Here is a 17,587-nt window from a genome sequence, read left to right as displayed (position 1 = left end):
CGACCCAGTTTTACTTTCTTCACAGCACATACCAGTAACTGGAAATACCGGGTATTTACTCGTGTGACTGTCTCCTCGGCTCAGACTGAAAGGAAGTTTCATTATAATCTTGCCTCTCCTGCTCTCTGCACTTGCCCCTGGTGGTGCACAGTGAGTGGTTAATAAACAGCGGTCAAATGGCTGGATGGATGAGTAGGCGAACGAATCAATAACTGCTGAATGGATGGATGGAGGGAATGGATGCATGGATGAAGTGTATGCAGAAAACCGGCTATACTTGCAGCACCACTACCACATATGTCTTCAGGTTCCAAGACAACGTCTCACTCACCTTACTAGGATTTAATGTTCACAAACCTGATATGAGATGGTACAGAAAACAGTGTCACAGTGAAGGGACCTCGATGAAGAACACCCCAAAGATCAACACTGAGGACATGGGGTAGTTTTTTCTCTTATTGGAATTCATCTGTATTTATGCATTCAAAACTACACATATTGGGCTTCCCTGGTGGCGCAGTGGTTGAGAGTCCGCCTGCCGATGCAGGGGACACGGGTTCGTGCCCAGGTCTGGGAAGATCCCACATGCCGCGGAGTGGCTGAGCCCGTGAGCCATGGCCGCTGAGCCTGCACGTCCGGAGCCTGTGCTCCGCCACAACAGTGAGAGGCCCGCATAACACAAAAAAACAAAAACAAAAACAAAACACAAAACTACACCTACATCCACAGTAGAGAGAGGCTGATGTAAAATCAAAGTAAACATCTGTTTTCTGCATATAATCCTAGAAATTTCCTTTGGAGGCACGCCACATCGACTGCAGAAATCCTGCCACATCACGGTCTAAGGAAGGCATTTTATCAGAACTCTTTCAGGAGTCAAGGGAAATTTTCTCCCATTCCTAACACTGCACTCCCGGCCCCCTCCTGGGAGGTGGGGGGACTCTTCCAGTAATGAATAATGACAAATATTGCAGATGTTTTTAAAACAAGGGGAAAAAAATCTCAATCTGAGTACTTTTTAGGAGCCCACTTTGAATTCCGGGGTGGATGTATATTTTCAGCTCAAAGTTTCCCTCCTGTAAATGTTATATTTAACTTCTAAAGTGTGAAAAGATCCATTTTAGCTAGGGTGGGATGTCTGTAAGAATACTGAATATATCACAGCTAAAACAACTACACCTGTACAAGAGCTGAATGCCAGTCTAGTAACTCAGAGCAGACAGACCAATTCCTAAAGCACATCCCTCCCTCCTCCCCCAACTTCCTCACTTCCAGTTCCAAATACAAGAATTTTCTACTGACCTTTCTTAGGTGTGATTTGGAAATGGAGGTAAACCCTTAACCATTCAAGCACTGGCTTGCTCTGAGAACGAAGCAGGAATTTAGTAGGTGAAAAAGCAAATTCAGGTGGGAAGATGGTGTAGTAGGTGGAGAGACCATGTGACGGCAATGAAGCCTTGGGGTGGTCTCAGAGCATCGAGACGTTTTAGACGGCGCCAACTAATAATCATCTAGTAATCACGGAGACCCCACTAGTTACTTAGGTATGTTAGCTTCAGATTCCACACCTACAAAATGGGGAGAATACTGCCAGTCTTACAGAGCACTGGCTTGCAAACTGTGGTCCTCCAACCAGAACCACTGGCATTTACCCAGGAACTTGTTACAGATGTAAATTCAGGCCTGGCTGAAGACCTGCAGACTCAGAGACTCTGGGCCAGGGCGCGGTACCCTGGGTTTCACTCCACTGATACCCATGCCTGCTCAAGCGTGACAACCACTGGATCCCAGTTACATTCTTTAACCGTTCGCACTGTTCACAGGTCAGTTAACTATTGGACTATGATGTTGACATTTTTTGGATATAAGCATTAAACCTCTCCCAGGTTCACTCTGCAGTTTACCTGCACAAGTTTACCAGGTATAAATATGTAACAAAAACAGGGAAATTTAACCTTCTTATCTTGGGGGTAAAATCCCTTGAAAAACTTTCAACAAGTTTAAAGGACTACCTAGTAGAAGGTGTCCCCATGGCAGGTCTCAAACCTTCTTCAAGCTTTCCCATGTCTAATTTATGAGTGAAGGTCAAAGTTCAGGCAACATCCAGACACTTCTAGTGTCTGCTCACTTCTCAGACTGAATTTCCACGTAGGTTTTACTGATCTAGGGGCTGAATCCTCTGAGTGAATGGCATCATAAGGAAGGTCACTCTCAGTGAACAGGACACAAACTGTACACAAAACCAGCACCCAGCATGCCTCAGGGCCCCGCCGGACTGAAGTCAACAGGTTCGCACAGGTTTTTACAGGCTGATAATAGACACCTCCCCGTCCATTCCCCGTGCTAGCTTTGCTTTTACAACAAAGCCTTGTGATAACCAAAGAGGGAGTGAATGAGATTAAGAGGCATCGGGCCTCTACAACCTATTTTTTGGGCCAAAGCAAAGTAAGTCTCCAGAAAGATTTGTGTGCGTTTCCCTAACAGATGTTTAGGGGAGGAGTTTCAGGGTGCGGAGCCCAGAGTGACGCCTATAAGGCAATCACGCCCTGTGCTGGCAAACGACAGGCTGGGGAGTGAAGACAGAGGTGGACAAGGGGCCGGCGGGGGAGCTCTTCCCCGTGTGGCTCCACCTGTGAGCCCAAAGGCACCTTCTGACGATGCGGGTGTTGCTCAGGCTCAGTCACGCTTACCCACAGGCAGGTCACGCCGGCTGCGCCAGGGTGTGGAGGAAGGTTTGATGGTGCTGTAAGCAGCCTTGGAGACCGAAGAGGCAGCTGCCCCGGGAACGCGCAGGAGTCAGGCCTGAGAGAGGCGCAGGCCTCAGCGAGGCGTCCCCCGCTGTCCGCAGGCCGGCTGCGGGAATCCTCTGCCAGGATCTCCCGGTGGCTGCCCCGGACACAATGCCTGGAGGCTGCAGCCCGCCCCGGGCCTCTGCCACGTGGCTGGTGGAGGCTGCGACACAGGAGGTTCCCTCCTCCTGCCCCTGCCTCCAATGAGGGGCACAGCATGGCACATCAGCCTGTCCCCACAGTTCCTCTTCCCCTGACTCTAGGGAGGCGCATCCCAAAGCAGAGAATCTCCCTCCTCGTGCTGGCCGCAGCCTTGCGCTGTTGCTGCCAGTGCGAGGATTGTTTGAAACTGTGGGAGAAGTTAGGGAATCTTAATTCGAGGCAGGATGCATCCGGGGTTCAGGTCCCAGCTTCTCATTAACAAATAAATGCCTCTGCACTCTCCCCCTCCAGAGCTCCCCGGCCCAGAGAGGCTCTCCAGCCCGACTCCGGGCTCCAGCTCTGGCTGGACCTGATTTCTGCTCCCCTGTCTCTGGGTTCCTTCTCCATCTTAGTCTCGTGGGAGACCTTGGCGCAAACACTTCCTCACTGACGGGCAGGGCTGGGGTCACGATGCCTGAAGAATATTTCCCCTCCCGTCCTCGCTCTCCCGGCCGTCCTTCAGGCAGGAGTAAGGCCACCTGTGGCTGCTGCGTTCCTTCCCTACTTTCATGTTGACACTGGGAGCCACTGACTTCAGAACAGAATCGAGGGACACGCTCTCTTGTTATGGACCGCCTACTTAGACAACAGAGGGCCCGTGCCACTCACTCTCAAGCCCCGTCCTTCTCTCCTGACTTTCAAATCCAGTGCAGGGAGCTTGGCAGTAGGCCCACGTCAATAAATATCAACTTGTAAAAAAATTTTATTCTAGACCTTGTTCCTAACACCCATGCCTTGAATCCGAATACCCTGAACCCTCTTGTACTTTTCCCCGTTTGTCTGCCCTTGTTTTCCTAAAATAATCTTTCATTTGTTATAACACTCTCCATGCATTATTTAGCTCCTTTGTTTACAATACCCACAAAGACACTGAGTACCTCTTTCCATGTAAAATTAAAGATTCTGAAAAAAAAAAAAAAAAAACCAAACTAAAGACCCCAGAGGCTGGATGAGCTGACTGCTCTCTCATGCAAAAAGAACTCTCTCATTCACATAGAGTTGAAGGAGCCTGCCGGGCCCATCCTGTGTTAATGCAGAGAACGAGAATGACCGCTTTCCCCCTTGACAGCCCCTAGGTATTTCCGCGCAGCTGTCATGCTGTGCGGACTCTTCCCTTCCCTGGGCTAAACACCTCCATTTCTTCAACCTTCCCATACAGCCCGCGGGCCGCGCCACACTCTGAGCTGGCCCTGTCCCAAGAGTGACTCGTATCTATCGTCTTGGGTGATGGAGGCCCTCCGCCGGGAGCCATCACCTCTGAGGGAGGCACCTGCCACCGCCCCCCCAAAGGCCCTTCGGTGGCAAACAGCTACAAAGCCAGTCAAGCCAGTTCCCAGCTCAACGCTTCGCAGTAGAATGGAAACGCGCAAGGCACCAGACCTTTCCGCAGAGCCCAGTTACTCACATCCTTTCTGGGCAAGGAGGAAGAGAGGACTCCCTGGTAATAAGGGGGTGCCACGGCACCGTTTGCTGCCCCCCATCCTTTTCCAAAAAAGGAACGAGCAGTGCCTGCGCCGGGGCCATTTGAGACGGCCTGCCACGCACCACAGGGGGAAGGCAGGTGTGGGCGTGGGTGCAGGAGGTCACCACCACTGCGGGGACAACCATCCTCTACGCCTCAGGGGCCAGCAGAGACAGAGAGAAAATGAACAGGGCTCCAAAGACAACTTCACCTGCGAAACAAACTAGATCTCAGGGCCCCTGTCTGTGACTGCAGTCCCCGCTATCAAAGTGGGATAAAGGCTGGCCAGGGGTGACACACAGGACCACATGATGTGCTGTGGGGGAAGGAGCCTGGGAAGGAGGGTCCAAGATGTGCCTGGACCTTGGCTATACTCCGTGCCATTGCAGACCTCAGTCTTCTCACCTGCAAAACCGGCACAGCCTCCCGAGGGCGCTGGGTTATATAAGCTCAGAGAGTGAGACTGGAGTACAGTCGCGGCATCCCAGTGAACCATTATGCAACCGCATCTCCAGTTTAAGGAAACACAAACTCTCTCCCCACTGAAGGCCAACAAGCTTTCCGTCAACCCAGAGCCCTGAAGGAAGCAGAGGAGAAAGGCCACCAGCACACACACACGGCCCAAAGGAGAGAGTGGGTATCCAGTGCGGTAAATACAGGTGCTAAGATTTTTGTGCTACTTGTTCACTTTTTTTGGGCGGGGGGGCGCGGGGTGCAGAATTTGCTGCTAATCACCTTCCTTAACAAATCAGAAAAACGTTGACAGTTTCGATGTTTGCTAGCACCAGCTTGTTCAGCCCAAACAGGTTGGACAGGTTGAATATTTAAACAAAGGCGGAAAAATGCAAGGTATAAAGCAGGACGTGCTGCGTGGCCTGCAGCCAGCGCCCTGCAGGTTTAAGTTTGTGATCTAACGCTGGCAGTCAGACTCGCCCTCTCCTGCCTTCCTCCTCCCCTTGCTACTTTCACATTATAAAACTAAATGGGACCCACACTCGTGATCTGCTCAAAGTTCTTGGGCCATCAGATGAGGGGAGTGTGCAGAGGAGAAGAGGGCAGAGGCCAGCTCCCCGGGCCACATACCACCCCAGCAAACACACACCTTGCCTCCCATGACCTGATTTCCAGCGTGCACAACTGCCAGGTTGCTCAAGTGTGGGCAAGCAAGGATGCTCCAGATTTTGATGCCATTTACCAGTTTTACCTGGTGCAACTGAGCTTTTGAAATAGTTTGACAAGATAGGTCAAAAATACCAAATCACCTGCACCCAACATTTCTTTTGCGTTTGCTTAATCTCCAAAAACAAACTAATAGACAAACACCACCTCTGCCAAAACAGAAGAAAAGCTAAGCTGTAAACCTTAGCATCCAGGTGGCCAAACGGTAAGAAACAATTTAATTAGGAAGCAGATTGTAAATGTGAGAAACAGGGATACAAGGAAAAACGCTTGGCTGGTGTTTACCACCTCCCTGCGCTCCGACGGTCCTATGAATAAACTCTCTCCAGCGTAAGTGAACTTGAACTGGTCCTTCAGAGGAAAACGCAGAATCAAAAGTGAGACACAGCACAAGGACATGTTTCAATTAGCCTTTCAAAAAAGATAAAATAAAATAAGCTGTGCTGGGGTGTCCCTGGTGGCGTAGTGGTTAAGAATCTGCCTGCCAATGCAGGGGACACGGGTTCGAGCCCTGGTCCGGGAAGATCCCACATGCTGTGGAGCAACTAAGCCCGTGAGCCACAACTACTGAGCCTGCACTCTAGAGCCTGCGAGCCACAACTACTGAAGCCCGCACGCCTAGAGCCCATGCTCCGCAACAAGAGAAGCCACCACGATGAGAAGCCCAAGCACCGCAACGAAGAGTAGCCCCCGCTGGCCACAACTAGACAAAGCCTGCAAGCAAGCAGCAACAAAGACCCAATGCAGCTGAAAATAAATAATTTAAAAAAAAAAAAAAAAAGCTCTGCTGAAAGGGTTAAAGGGGTATTAGAATAGAGAAAACACGAAGTAGAAGGAAAAATATTTTGGAGGATGTCAGTCTAGCAAACACAAAACAGGCCACACAAGAGAGTGTCAACTGAAATGGGTCAACTTCCAGCTTTGCTATTTTCTTACACTTTGTATCTCATGTGAAGAATAAAATTCTGTGACAAATCACTCTGACCTGTTCTTTTTCTCAGAGAAGAGTGGTAGCTTTCTACTACATAAAGATTTCTAAAATGTAAAGTAAGAATTCTGAAAAGGACCACAGACTCTCATCTAATAGTGTAAGTGCAAATCCACACAAAAAATGTAAAAACACAACAGAACAAGCAATCCAAAAAAACAGAAGTGTTCAAATAATAATGAGGATGTGCACAATTCAGAAAAGGTGTACGGCACACAAAACCCTGCTCTCACACCATCACGAACTTAGGACACAGCCTGAAATCCTCATGGTCGAAGGGCACAGAGTCTATTTTCTTGGTTTTGTAAATACTCATACTTACCGGCACGGAGGAGTGACTAGTGGGTTAAACTTTCCTCAGGGAGAAAAGAAAGGAACTACAATTTGTGAAATATCTTATGTAAGCCAGAGGCTTGCGTATATATTATATAGCATTTAATCCTCATAACAACAACTTTTGTGAGCAAAACGTCACCCCCATTATAGATGAAGAAACGGAGGCCCTCTTCCCCATTCCGTGGAGCATCCTTTATCAGCCATAGTCAGAGAGGAAGGAAGAGCTCTCAGAGGACCCACAGAGAGGCCACCTTTATTTAAACAACTATTAAGTTAAAATAAATGCATACAAATTTCAATTCCAGCCAATGAGATGTGAAGAAAGGCTAAAAACGTTTAAATATAGTCAAACAAATAAACTCATTTGGTGAAAAATTAATAATGCTACTGGGGGAAAGCGGTAACTTAGACATTTTGCTGTGATAAATAGATTTACAAATGTTTACTCTCGACGGGAAAATTCTCAGCCTTTAAATAATGTAGACTCTCAAGAGAGTGAAAAGCATATTAAGTGGAATGATCAGGGAATGGGGTATTATACTTTAACGACTTTCTTTTTTCTGGTTAAAAAGAAAAAAGTTTCATCCCTTGTAATAGAAAAGGTTTTCTAAACTGTACCCGAAGTATGTCTGACTATTTCAGTACAGAGTGCTAAATATACCGAAACTGCCTTGATACCCAACTGCTATCATGAAACTACCATATAGTCACCGAACACCCACCAGATGTGAGGATCACATGTCCAGCACAGTTCATATAGTTGTGCTGACCATGTATACGACATTAAAATCTCATTCACACAAACCCAACAATCTTTAGAGGGCTGCGATGTTTATCATCTTCTAAGTGGACCTGGATGTGTAAAGACCTCTGAGCGTCCCAGAAAGGTATTTTCTTCTGATTTGTCTTCCCCCCTAAGGAACAGATACTTATAGATAAGAAAAGTGTTATTACATAATCATTTTCCCCTTCTTTTTTATAGAAATATTTCCAAGGAAACAAAATTTTCAGTCCTGGGTAGGGTGACCCACAGATTTTTATCCTAAAATAATTTCTTCGCATGTGAGCTGACCCAATCCCTTCCTTCCCTCCAGGGAATATGTCAGGAAGCAGGCAACTGTGATTAAGACTCATTTCAAGATGGGACTAGCTGAGCCTCTGCATGCGCACCTCCACTCTTGAGAAGTAGCAGGTACAAAACTAGTGACAGGGCGCCCTCAGAAACTCGGTTACCACCACGACTGATTTTCACAAGGCCCTTCCTCCTGCTGCGCTTGGAGGGTAAAGAAGTGACCCTCCCGAAACACTGTCCTACGTCTGCTCCTTCTGTCCTTCAATGCCGGCCACCTGTTCCGATACCCAAGTTCAGCTGTACATGCCAAGGGCTGGCCGTGCCTAAGCATCTGAGAGTAGTGTGCTAAATTCAGAGCCTCCGCGGTCTCATTCGTCACGGAATAGGTCACATTTCTGTGCAGCGAATGTTTTTTTCCAGCATAATAGGAACACATAAGCCTCTGTTCCTGAAGACTGTCCATTATCCAGCGGCATCCTCAGGGCCTGTGTCTCCTGTACTTAGCAATGGACAAAGGCATGCCCATTGCAGGAGGAAAGCAAAACAAGCAGACGACACTCCAGGGATGTCCCTGCCTCACCTTCTAAACACACAGCTGAAATGATAATACATCCCTGCTCTCTGGAGGATGTGTTATCCTCCAAAGGATATATCTTCCAAAGAACGGAGAAGTTAGGAAAGCTTGCTCTGGTCAGGGTCTCTCTCCTGTGTGTCCTCAACGTGACTCCATGACTCTCTTTACAGCTTAAAAGTCTAGAGTTTGTAAGATGAGGAGCAAAGTGGAAATTAATTTCCTATTTTCCAAGGCAAAAGAAAAATACCCATTTCAGAGGTCTGATTCTTTCCAAATGAGATCCATTGCAACCCTCTCAAGTATCATCACTTCTTCATAGCTCTGCCGTCCAGCACTTTTTGAAAAGTTTTGCAAATTGCAAAGCTCAGTGCCCTTTTTCCTACACTGAGCTCTCCCAGAGGGCGTGCTCTGGCTCAGTTTCCCAAGTTTGTTTTGGAAGACAAGCACCTCTCAATCCAAATTTTCAACATAGGAGCAACTGATAAAGAGTTCTGGGAAGTTAAAAGCTGGAGCCACAGTGATGTTTCCATGATACATGTTTTGCACTGTGATGGCAGCCTGTTATTCTGCTCAGGAACTAAGCTGTGGTTAGAAAGGTTTGGGATAAAGGATTTTCAAGCCTCAAAAACATGAGAATCCACAGTCAGGGAAGTGTTAACTTGAAAAACTGTACCAGATACGGTAATAAATCGAGATGGTCTCTCCCCCAACCTTTTTCAAAATGAGCTGGAATTTGCATCACTCTAGTGTCCCTAGTTACCAAATATACAATCAGTTTTAAATATCATTTAAATGTATTTACTGGAATTAAATTATAATAAGTTATGGGCTGCATCAGAGCTACAGTGCAACTATCAACATGACAGCACATAATTTAATCTGCTCTCTGATTCTGTGAAGTTTGTTTTTCTTTTACTAATATGATAATTCTACTGGATTGATTATGTGTTGATGGTCCTCTCATGAAACTAAGGTAAAGGAAACTCTACAAAAAGGCCAATTAGCCTAATAAACAAAGATAACAAACACACTTATAAAATGACTAGTAGCCAAAGGAGATACAGTGAGTTGCTTTACAAAGTGGGTGACTGCAAAGAGTACCTCGTTATCAGCTAGGAATAACCTGAAGTTGAAAAGGACATGGTCCTGGGGTCCATGTTGTGAAACGTATAATGAGGCCCTCTGGGTGGCGAAGCAACAGAAGTCTGGGGTGGAACCAGATCCGCCTCCTACATGCGGTGCTCAGCAATAAACCTGGGGAAGGTGGGGCTTATCCAAGAGAACGTGCACATGGAGGTGTGCAGCATGCATGCGTGTGCAGATGACCTTTGGAACAGGGTGAGCGGGAGGCCAAGGGAAGGGGCACTAGGAGTCCTCAGACCAGCCTTGTGGAATCGGGCCTTGGAGAATCGGATCTAGAAATCTGCATCACAGGGACTCATGTCACGGCAGGGGTCTCACTGAATCTGCACCCCCGAAGGGGGTGTACTGAAAACCAGAGCCCAGAGCCGTGTCACACGAAACTGACACAGGAAAGGAGGCCCAGGGCAGGTTAGAAACAAGGCAGAACAGGGACGCGGGGGTGGGTGCACCAGCCCGGGCTTAGCATGGGCTCCAGAGCCCCAACCTGTGAGCTCCTGGCTCTACCGATGGCAGCTGCGGCCGCAGACCCTGAGAAGCAGCAGCAGCCAAAGAAAAATGAGAAACAGAACTTTGGTCGTGAGCACCACACACAGTCCACCGACTTCCTTCCAGGCTCTGGCAGTCAAGCACGGATGCAGCTAATCACAACTTGGGTTTTCACTCTTGTTTTTAATCCCCGCACACACATCCCAGGGCAGCTCTGGCCCCTGATTAATGTAACACAAATATGTGCTCAGGAGAGATCACAGCTCACCGTTCGACTATCAGATTCTGGAACAGATCCACCAGGACAAATAAATCTAACTTTACTCTTTCTGGCACATTTTTGTCAGTGTTTTCACATTTTTATAATTTTTGTTTTCAAAAGTACAGATTCACCAACAAGTGAAGGTGGTAATGACTATGACTGATTACCAAACACCAAATGTTCTTTTAACCCATTGTTTGCAATTTTCTACAGGGAAGACAAAAATAAATGCAGTGTGATAAACTCAAACATTCTAAATAATTTTTTTGGCATTTAAATTACAGGGTTAGTATAGCAAAAGGTGAAAGAAAAGACAACCTTTCATTTATGTTCTGGCATCATATGCATAGTCAATCGCCATACCTCCCTTCAGTGGCACCACCACCATCACAACACTAGTGACCACTTATTTAAATTTATTTATAAATAGTGATTAACTAACAGTATCCTAAGTGCTTTGCATGTGTTAATTCATGAATCCTCACAATGCTCCCATTGGTACAGATATCACTGCCTTCTACAGATGAAGTAACCAAGACACAGAGAGGTTAACTAACCTGCTAGGGTCACACAGCTAGGAGTGCATACCTCTCAAAGATCAGCACAAGGGTGCCTTCAGCTCTGAAGATACAAACTCAGGAACACCCCTCACCCAGGACATTTCCCTAGTACATGGTAAGCCTTCACAATGCTTTCACAAACACTGCATTTGAATACAAGTTCTAAGTGAGGTTTTACCATGCCATCGTGGTAAAGTATAGAAAAATCGAGAGATTTCTGAAACATTCTGCAGAATTAGGACTGGAACTCAGCCCCCAACAATTAGTCCTCTCCTCCAAATCAAGATGACTCACAATAAAATCAGCACAAAATCCAAAATTAGCACAAACATCCCTAAGGCCTGCTTTAAAAAAATACTTATAAACAGTAATTTACAAACAACTCCAATATGCATTGTGCATAAATGAGAAATGCATCTTAGGGTAATATCAAGGGTTGGGCTATAAAAAATTCAACATAATTCACAAACAACACACTTAAAAAAAAATCAATAAAAAGCGATTCCATGCTCATGAAATAAGAGTATACTATGCTAGTAGGATGGCTCAAATAGTTTGACATTGAAAATAATACTCTACAACAACATGAAATTATTCCTAAAGAGGGTAAAGCTTGAAAGAGTGCTTTTTTTCTAATACGCAAAGTGACACGAAAGCTGTATCAATTATTCCTCATGGCCTCTAAGCCTGACAGCCTATGCTCCAACCTCGGCACTGACTTTGATCTTAAGCAAGTTTCCTTATCTGCAAAATGGGATGATAACTGTACAGACCTTACATGTAGAGCACATAAAGATAAATGAAAATCAATGAGGAAACAGAAGACTTATACAGTGTATAAACCAGCTGGAACTGACACTACATTGAAAAAACACTCCACCCAACAACAGCAGAATACATGCTCTTCTCAAACAGACGTGGGATGTTCTCCAGGACAGACCATATGCTAGGCCATAAAACCAGCCTCAATAAATTAAAAAAAAATTGAAATCACAGAAAGTATGTTCTCCAACTACAATGGAATGAAATTAGACAATAATAATAGAAATAAATTTGAGAAGTAAATATGTGGAAATTGAACATACTCCTAAATAACCAAAGAAGAGATCACAGGGAAATTAGAAAATACTTTGAGATGAATGAAAAAGAAGACACAACATACAAATATTTATAGGATGTGATGAAAGCAATGCTTAAAGGGAAATTTATAGCTGTAAGTGCCTCTACTAAAAAAAATTCTCGAATAAACAGTCTAATCTTCTACCTTAAAACACCAGAAAGAGAAGAGAAGAGCAAGCTAAACCTAAAGCAAGCAGGAGGGAAAAAATCATGTTTAGAGTGGAAAATTAATGAACTAGAGAACAGAAAAGCAACAGAGGAAAAATCAACAAAATCAAAAGTTCTTTGAAAAGACCAATAAAATTGTCAAATGTTCAGCTGGATTGACTAAGGAAAAGAATTGAGAAGGCTCAAATTATTAAAATCAGGAATGAAAGAGGAGACATTACTATTGACCTTACAGAATAAAGAGGATTGTAAGGGGGCACTATGAACAACTATATGGCAACCAATTAGATAACTTAGACAAAATGGCTAAATTTTTGGAAAAGACATTAACTACTGAAACTGACTCAAGAAGAAACAGAAAATGTGAACAGACCTATCACAAGTAAAGAGACTGAATTAGTAACTTAAAAACTTCTCAGAAAGAAAAGCCCAGATGGCTTCACTGATGAATTCTACCACATATTTAATTAAAAAGAATTAATACCAACTCTTCACAAACTTTTCCAAAAAACAGAGGAGGAGAGAATACTTCCAAATTCACTCTCTGAGGCTAATATTACCCTGATATAAAAACCAGCAAAGGACATCACAAGAAAACTACAGACCAATATCTCTTTGCCTATAAATATAGGCAAAAATCTTTAACAAAACACTAGCAAACCCAATCTATCAACATATGACAAAATGACTATACATTGTGCCCAAGTGGGATTTATCTCAGGAATAAGGTTAATTTAATATCCAAAACAGAATAAAGGACAAAAACAACTTGACCATCTTGATAGATGCAGAAGAAGCCTTTGACAAAATCTAACACCTTTTCATGATAACAACACCAAGCAAACTAGGAGAAAGGAACTTCTTCAAACTGATAAAGGGCATTTATGAAACACCTACAACTAACAGCATACTTAATGGGAAAAGACTAAATCTTTCCTCCATAAGATCAGAAATAAGACAAGGATGTCCATTCTTTTCACTTCTATTGAACGTCACACTGGAGGGTCTAGCCCGGGCTAGCAGGCAAGAAAAACAAATAAAAGCTTTCAAAGGAAAAAGGAAAACTCTCTCTACTTGCAGATGACATGATCTTAGATATAGAAAATCCTAAGGAATCCACCAAATAACTATTAGAATGAATAAACAAGATCAGAAGGGTTGCAGGAAACAAAACCAATATAAAATTTGAATTGTTATTTTTATACACTAGCAACTAACAGTCAAAAAACAAAATTAGAAAACAATTCCATTTACAATACCACTAAAAAGAATAAAACACCTTGGAAAAAATTTAAAATAAATATAAATAAATATATTTATAAATAAATATAAAACTTGCACTCTTAAAAACGATAAAACATAGTGGAAAGAAATCTATCAAGACTTAAATAAATGGAAAATATTCCGTGCTCAAAGATTTAATATTGTTAGATGGCGATGCCCCCAAACTGACCTACACATTTTGCAATCCCTATAATCTTCCCAGCTGCTTTTTTCTGCAGAAACTGATAAGCAGACCCTAAAATTCATACAGAAATGTAAGTAACCCAGAATAGCCAAAACAATCTAGGAAAAGATCTAAGTTTGAAGAGTCACACCCCCCAATTTCAAAACTTACCAAAAGCTATAGTAATCAATACAGTGTTAGGCCTCAGGATAGACATACCTATCAATGGAACAGAATTGAGAGTACAGAAATAAATCCTTACATTTATGGTTAACTGAAATTTGATAAAGCTGGTAAGATAATTCAATGAGGAAAGAAAAGTTTTTAAATAGTTCAAAAGACTGAACTTGGATTCCTTCCTTATACTATACACAAATATCAACTTAAAATGAATTGTAGACTTAAATGTGAAAACTAAAATTATGAACACATGGGGATTTCACTTCACACCTACTAGGGTGGCTGTGATGAAAAAGACAAGTGTTGGCAAGGATGTGTAAAGCTGCAACCGTCACACACTGCTGGTGCGAGTGTAAAATGATGGAGCTGCTCTGGAAAACAGCTTTGCTGTTCCTCAAAATGTTAAAACATGGAGTTACTACACGACTCAGCAATTCCCCTCCTAAGTATCTACCCAAGAGAAGTGGAAACACATGTCCACACAAAACTTGTACAACAATGTTCACAACAGCATTATACAGAGTAGCCAAAAAGTGAAAATGACTCAAATGTCCACCAATTGATGACGAGGTGAATAAAATGTGGTATGTCCATACAGTGGACTGTTATATGACAATAAAAAATAATAAAATACTGATAGATGCTACAACATAGATGAATCTTGAAAACATTAATGCTAAGTGAAAGAAGCTGGTCACAAAAGACCGCATGCTGCTACATGAAAAGTCCAGAATAGGTGAATCAACAGAGGGACAGTAGATGAGTGTTCCCCTAGGCCTGGAGGGTGGGTGGTAATGAGAAGTGACTGATAATGGGTATGGGGTTTCTTTTTGGGGTAATGAAAATGTTCTAAAATTGGGTAGGAGAAAGCGGGGAAACCCCCCAAGAAGGGAACAGGCAATACCTCTAGGACCAGATTTTGAGGGGTCAAATACACAAGCGACAGAGGACTTTTTTTTTTTTTTGCAGGTGGGATAAAAGGAGAAGGCAAAACAAAACAAATGGCAAACAGAAGGCAAAATGATACTAACAGGCTGATGTGGAGGTAAAAAAGTAAAAAGCTAAAATGTAAAATATATTAAAAAATGATGACAGTATTCACTTCCTCCTTTGTACCCAGAAACGCTCCTAGGAGGAGATGAGGGGCAAAGGGGATTGGAACTTATATAGGAAAAAAAAAAAACCACTTCATCAAAATTCTTTAAAATAGTGATACCTTTCATGTCATACTCTACCCTACTTCTAGGAGTTCAGACTGAGAACTCCATAGGATTCAAATTATTGCAGCATTACTCAGAAATGCAAATAAAAATAATAAATAGCACTGGCTGAGTGCCTGCTATGGGCTAAACTCATTATCTCCAAATCCTCATTAAAAATCTCATTTTAAAGAGAAGGAAAGTGAGGTACCAAGGTTATGCAACTTGCTCAAGGATGGAAAATTTACAAGTAGCAGAGCTGAGATTTGAAATCAGGAGCCTAATTCCAAAAATCCAGAAATTTACCACTATACCAGTATGTCCCAAGTACACCATCAGTGGATCATAAAATGATTTCAGTTGGAATAAACTGGACCATCTCGTTTGAGTATTTATATATGATAAAATATCAATTTCACAACTATATAAAGTCTTCTTTTGAATAAATATGTAAAAAACAATGTTAGTCAACTCTTTAAAAGAAATCAACATAACACCTAAAAAGGAATACGGAAAAATAAAAACAGCCTGACTTTTTGAGAAGGTGAAATTCTGAGTCCCTTTAAAACGTTTTCCTGGATTTCCAATGTTCCTAAATGTGTGCGTAAAAAAAGAAAGCATTAAAAAAAGTCTGTTCTAACCCTTAAAATTAAGTAATCGTTCTGTAAAGTGCATTTTCCATTGGTTCCTCCCACATTTTAATATACCCACCACTGAGCTCCCTCCCACTTCTGAGTGAGCCTCTTTCTCCCTCAGGAAGTAGATTCCTGACATTTATCAGATTTTCTTTCTCATTTTATCCTATCTTATCCTGAAGCTCTAGGACCAGCCCACTTAACTATTTATTCAACTGCTCCAGAAATTTTTCGCCCTGCAGGGTATCTGGTAGGCATATGCAAATAGTTTTAAAAAGGCAAGGGTTACTCTGCTAACCCTCTAGGGTTCCTGTGTCTGATAAGCTGCCCACCTCTGGCACCTAAGCAAAGAAACTCCAATTGGTAAAGGGTCACCCTGAAGATTCCCCCATCGGCCAAAGACCTAGCCCAGGTACTTCTGTTTCCTTGAGCAGACACCTCTGACACACTGGAGACTGTACACGGCAGGCAAACAAAACCATCGCTGGCTTTTCCATACAGTGAACAGAACTCTTTGTGCCTTTAGCTAAGATGGATGGAAGGCCACTTTGCTTTCTGTCAACCTCCAGGCTCTAGCCAGCAGAGGCTGCCCTCACTCACCTGTGCATGTTCCCATTGGTGGTAAAAGACTGGCCACACACAGAGCACTTGTAAGGCCTCTCCCCAGAGTGCACCAGCATGTGGCGGTCCAGGGAGCTGGCCGAGCTCAGCGACTTCCCGCAAATGCTGCATGAATGGTCGGCCCCTCCAGTGTCTGTGTTGTGCTACAGAAAGCAGTGATAGCAGTGGTCACTTAGGAAGACGGGTCAAAATGAGGTGATTATGAAATGCACATTCAGAGCTTTATTAAAAAAAAAACTAACACTTCTCAGCAATTTTTTTCTTTTTCATTTAAAATATCATCCCGAACATCAAAATCTATTGAGACCATAGGCAAAAAAATACTGTGTTCTATCAAACCCAAGTTACTAAATGATGTTACTATTCAGTACCATGTTACGATTTGAATATTGTCAGTCCTTCACTGTTCTAGATTCAATACTTGTCATGAACCAGCCACAGCAGGCAAGGGAGAAGGATAAATCTTACAGTGAAGAAAAAAAGCCAAAAGAGATCCCAAATCAAGGAAATTCCCTGCTACATGATGTAAGTTTATAGCAATATATAGAATTAGGGTCTACAACTATAATCTCACTGTACTGTGAGGAGATTCGGTTCACAATGGCAAGTCACAGCTGATGAAAAGTCTTCTGTTACATGTGGTTAGTTACTCAGATGTTTGCTAAATTCCAAAAAGATATTCTGCGTTGACCTGGGACTTTGTCACAATAACACGGACACACAAAAATTATTTCATAACTGCCCCTCAAAATTAAGAATATTAGATCTAAATTAAACAGCCACAATCCATCCGTTAAGATAAAATCCCATCCCCTCTCTTAACAAAGGAAATACAAAAGCAGCAGCAAACCTGGCGAATGTGCATAGTTAACTGATGCTGTGTAGTGCAAATCTTCTCACACAGGGGACAGTTATAGGAAGACTTCTCCTCTTTTGTTTCCTGAAAAGAGAATAAAAGGGAGAATCCATTTCAGCTCACAGTGAACTAGTGCCTCTCATCTGTGTTATAAACATCTGTGTCTGATGAGCTGTAGCAACAGAGCAGCTGAGAGCATAGGCCCTGGAGCCTGGCTGGGTATGGGCTTGGGAGAGTGGCCGTCCCGTCTGCCCTCCGTTTCCTCATTTGTAAAATGGGGAAAATAATAGCATCTACTGCATCACGCGGT

At 43.4% G+C, this 17,587-nt stretch overlaps 1 protein-coding gene across 10 annotated transcripts in view; it reads right to left on the bottom strand.

Annotated features, from left to right (window-relative positions):
* RREB1 (ras responsive element binding protein 1) overlaps positions 1-17,587 on the bottom strand; it is a 177,781-nt gene that overhangs the window by 44,495 nt on the left and 115,699 nt on the right. For all 10 annotated transcript variants that reach the window (XM_029242687.1, XM_029242685.1, XM_029242689.1 and 7 more), the window contains 2 exons: positions 17,272-17,361; positions 16,401-16,564 (listed from right to left, as the gene is read on the bottom strand). In XM_029242687.1, coding sequence (XP_029098520.1) covers positions 16,401-16,564; positions 17,272-17,361 — 254 coding nt within the window. The remainder of the gene's footprint in view (positions 1-16,400; positions 16,565-17,271; positions 17,362-17,587) is intronic.

Source organism: Monodon monoceros, unplaced genomic scaffold, assembly GCF_005190385.1.
Source record: "Monodon monoceros isolate NGI ecotype Baffin Bay Population unplaced genomic scaffold, NGI_Narwhal_1 Super_Scaffold_3, whole genome shotgun sequence".
Lineage (NCBI taxonomy): Eukaryota > Metazoa > Chordata > Mammalia > Artiodactyla > Monodontidae > Monodon > Monodon monoceros.
Note: the sequence above shows the minus strand (reverse complement) of the source record. Positions and strands in the feature narration are given on the sequence as shown.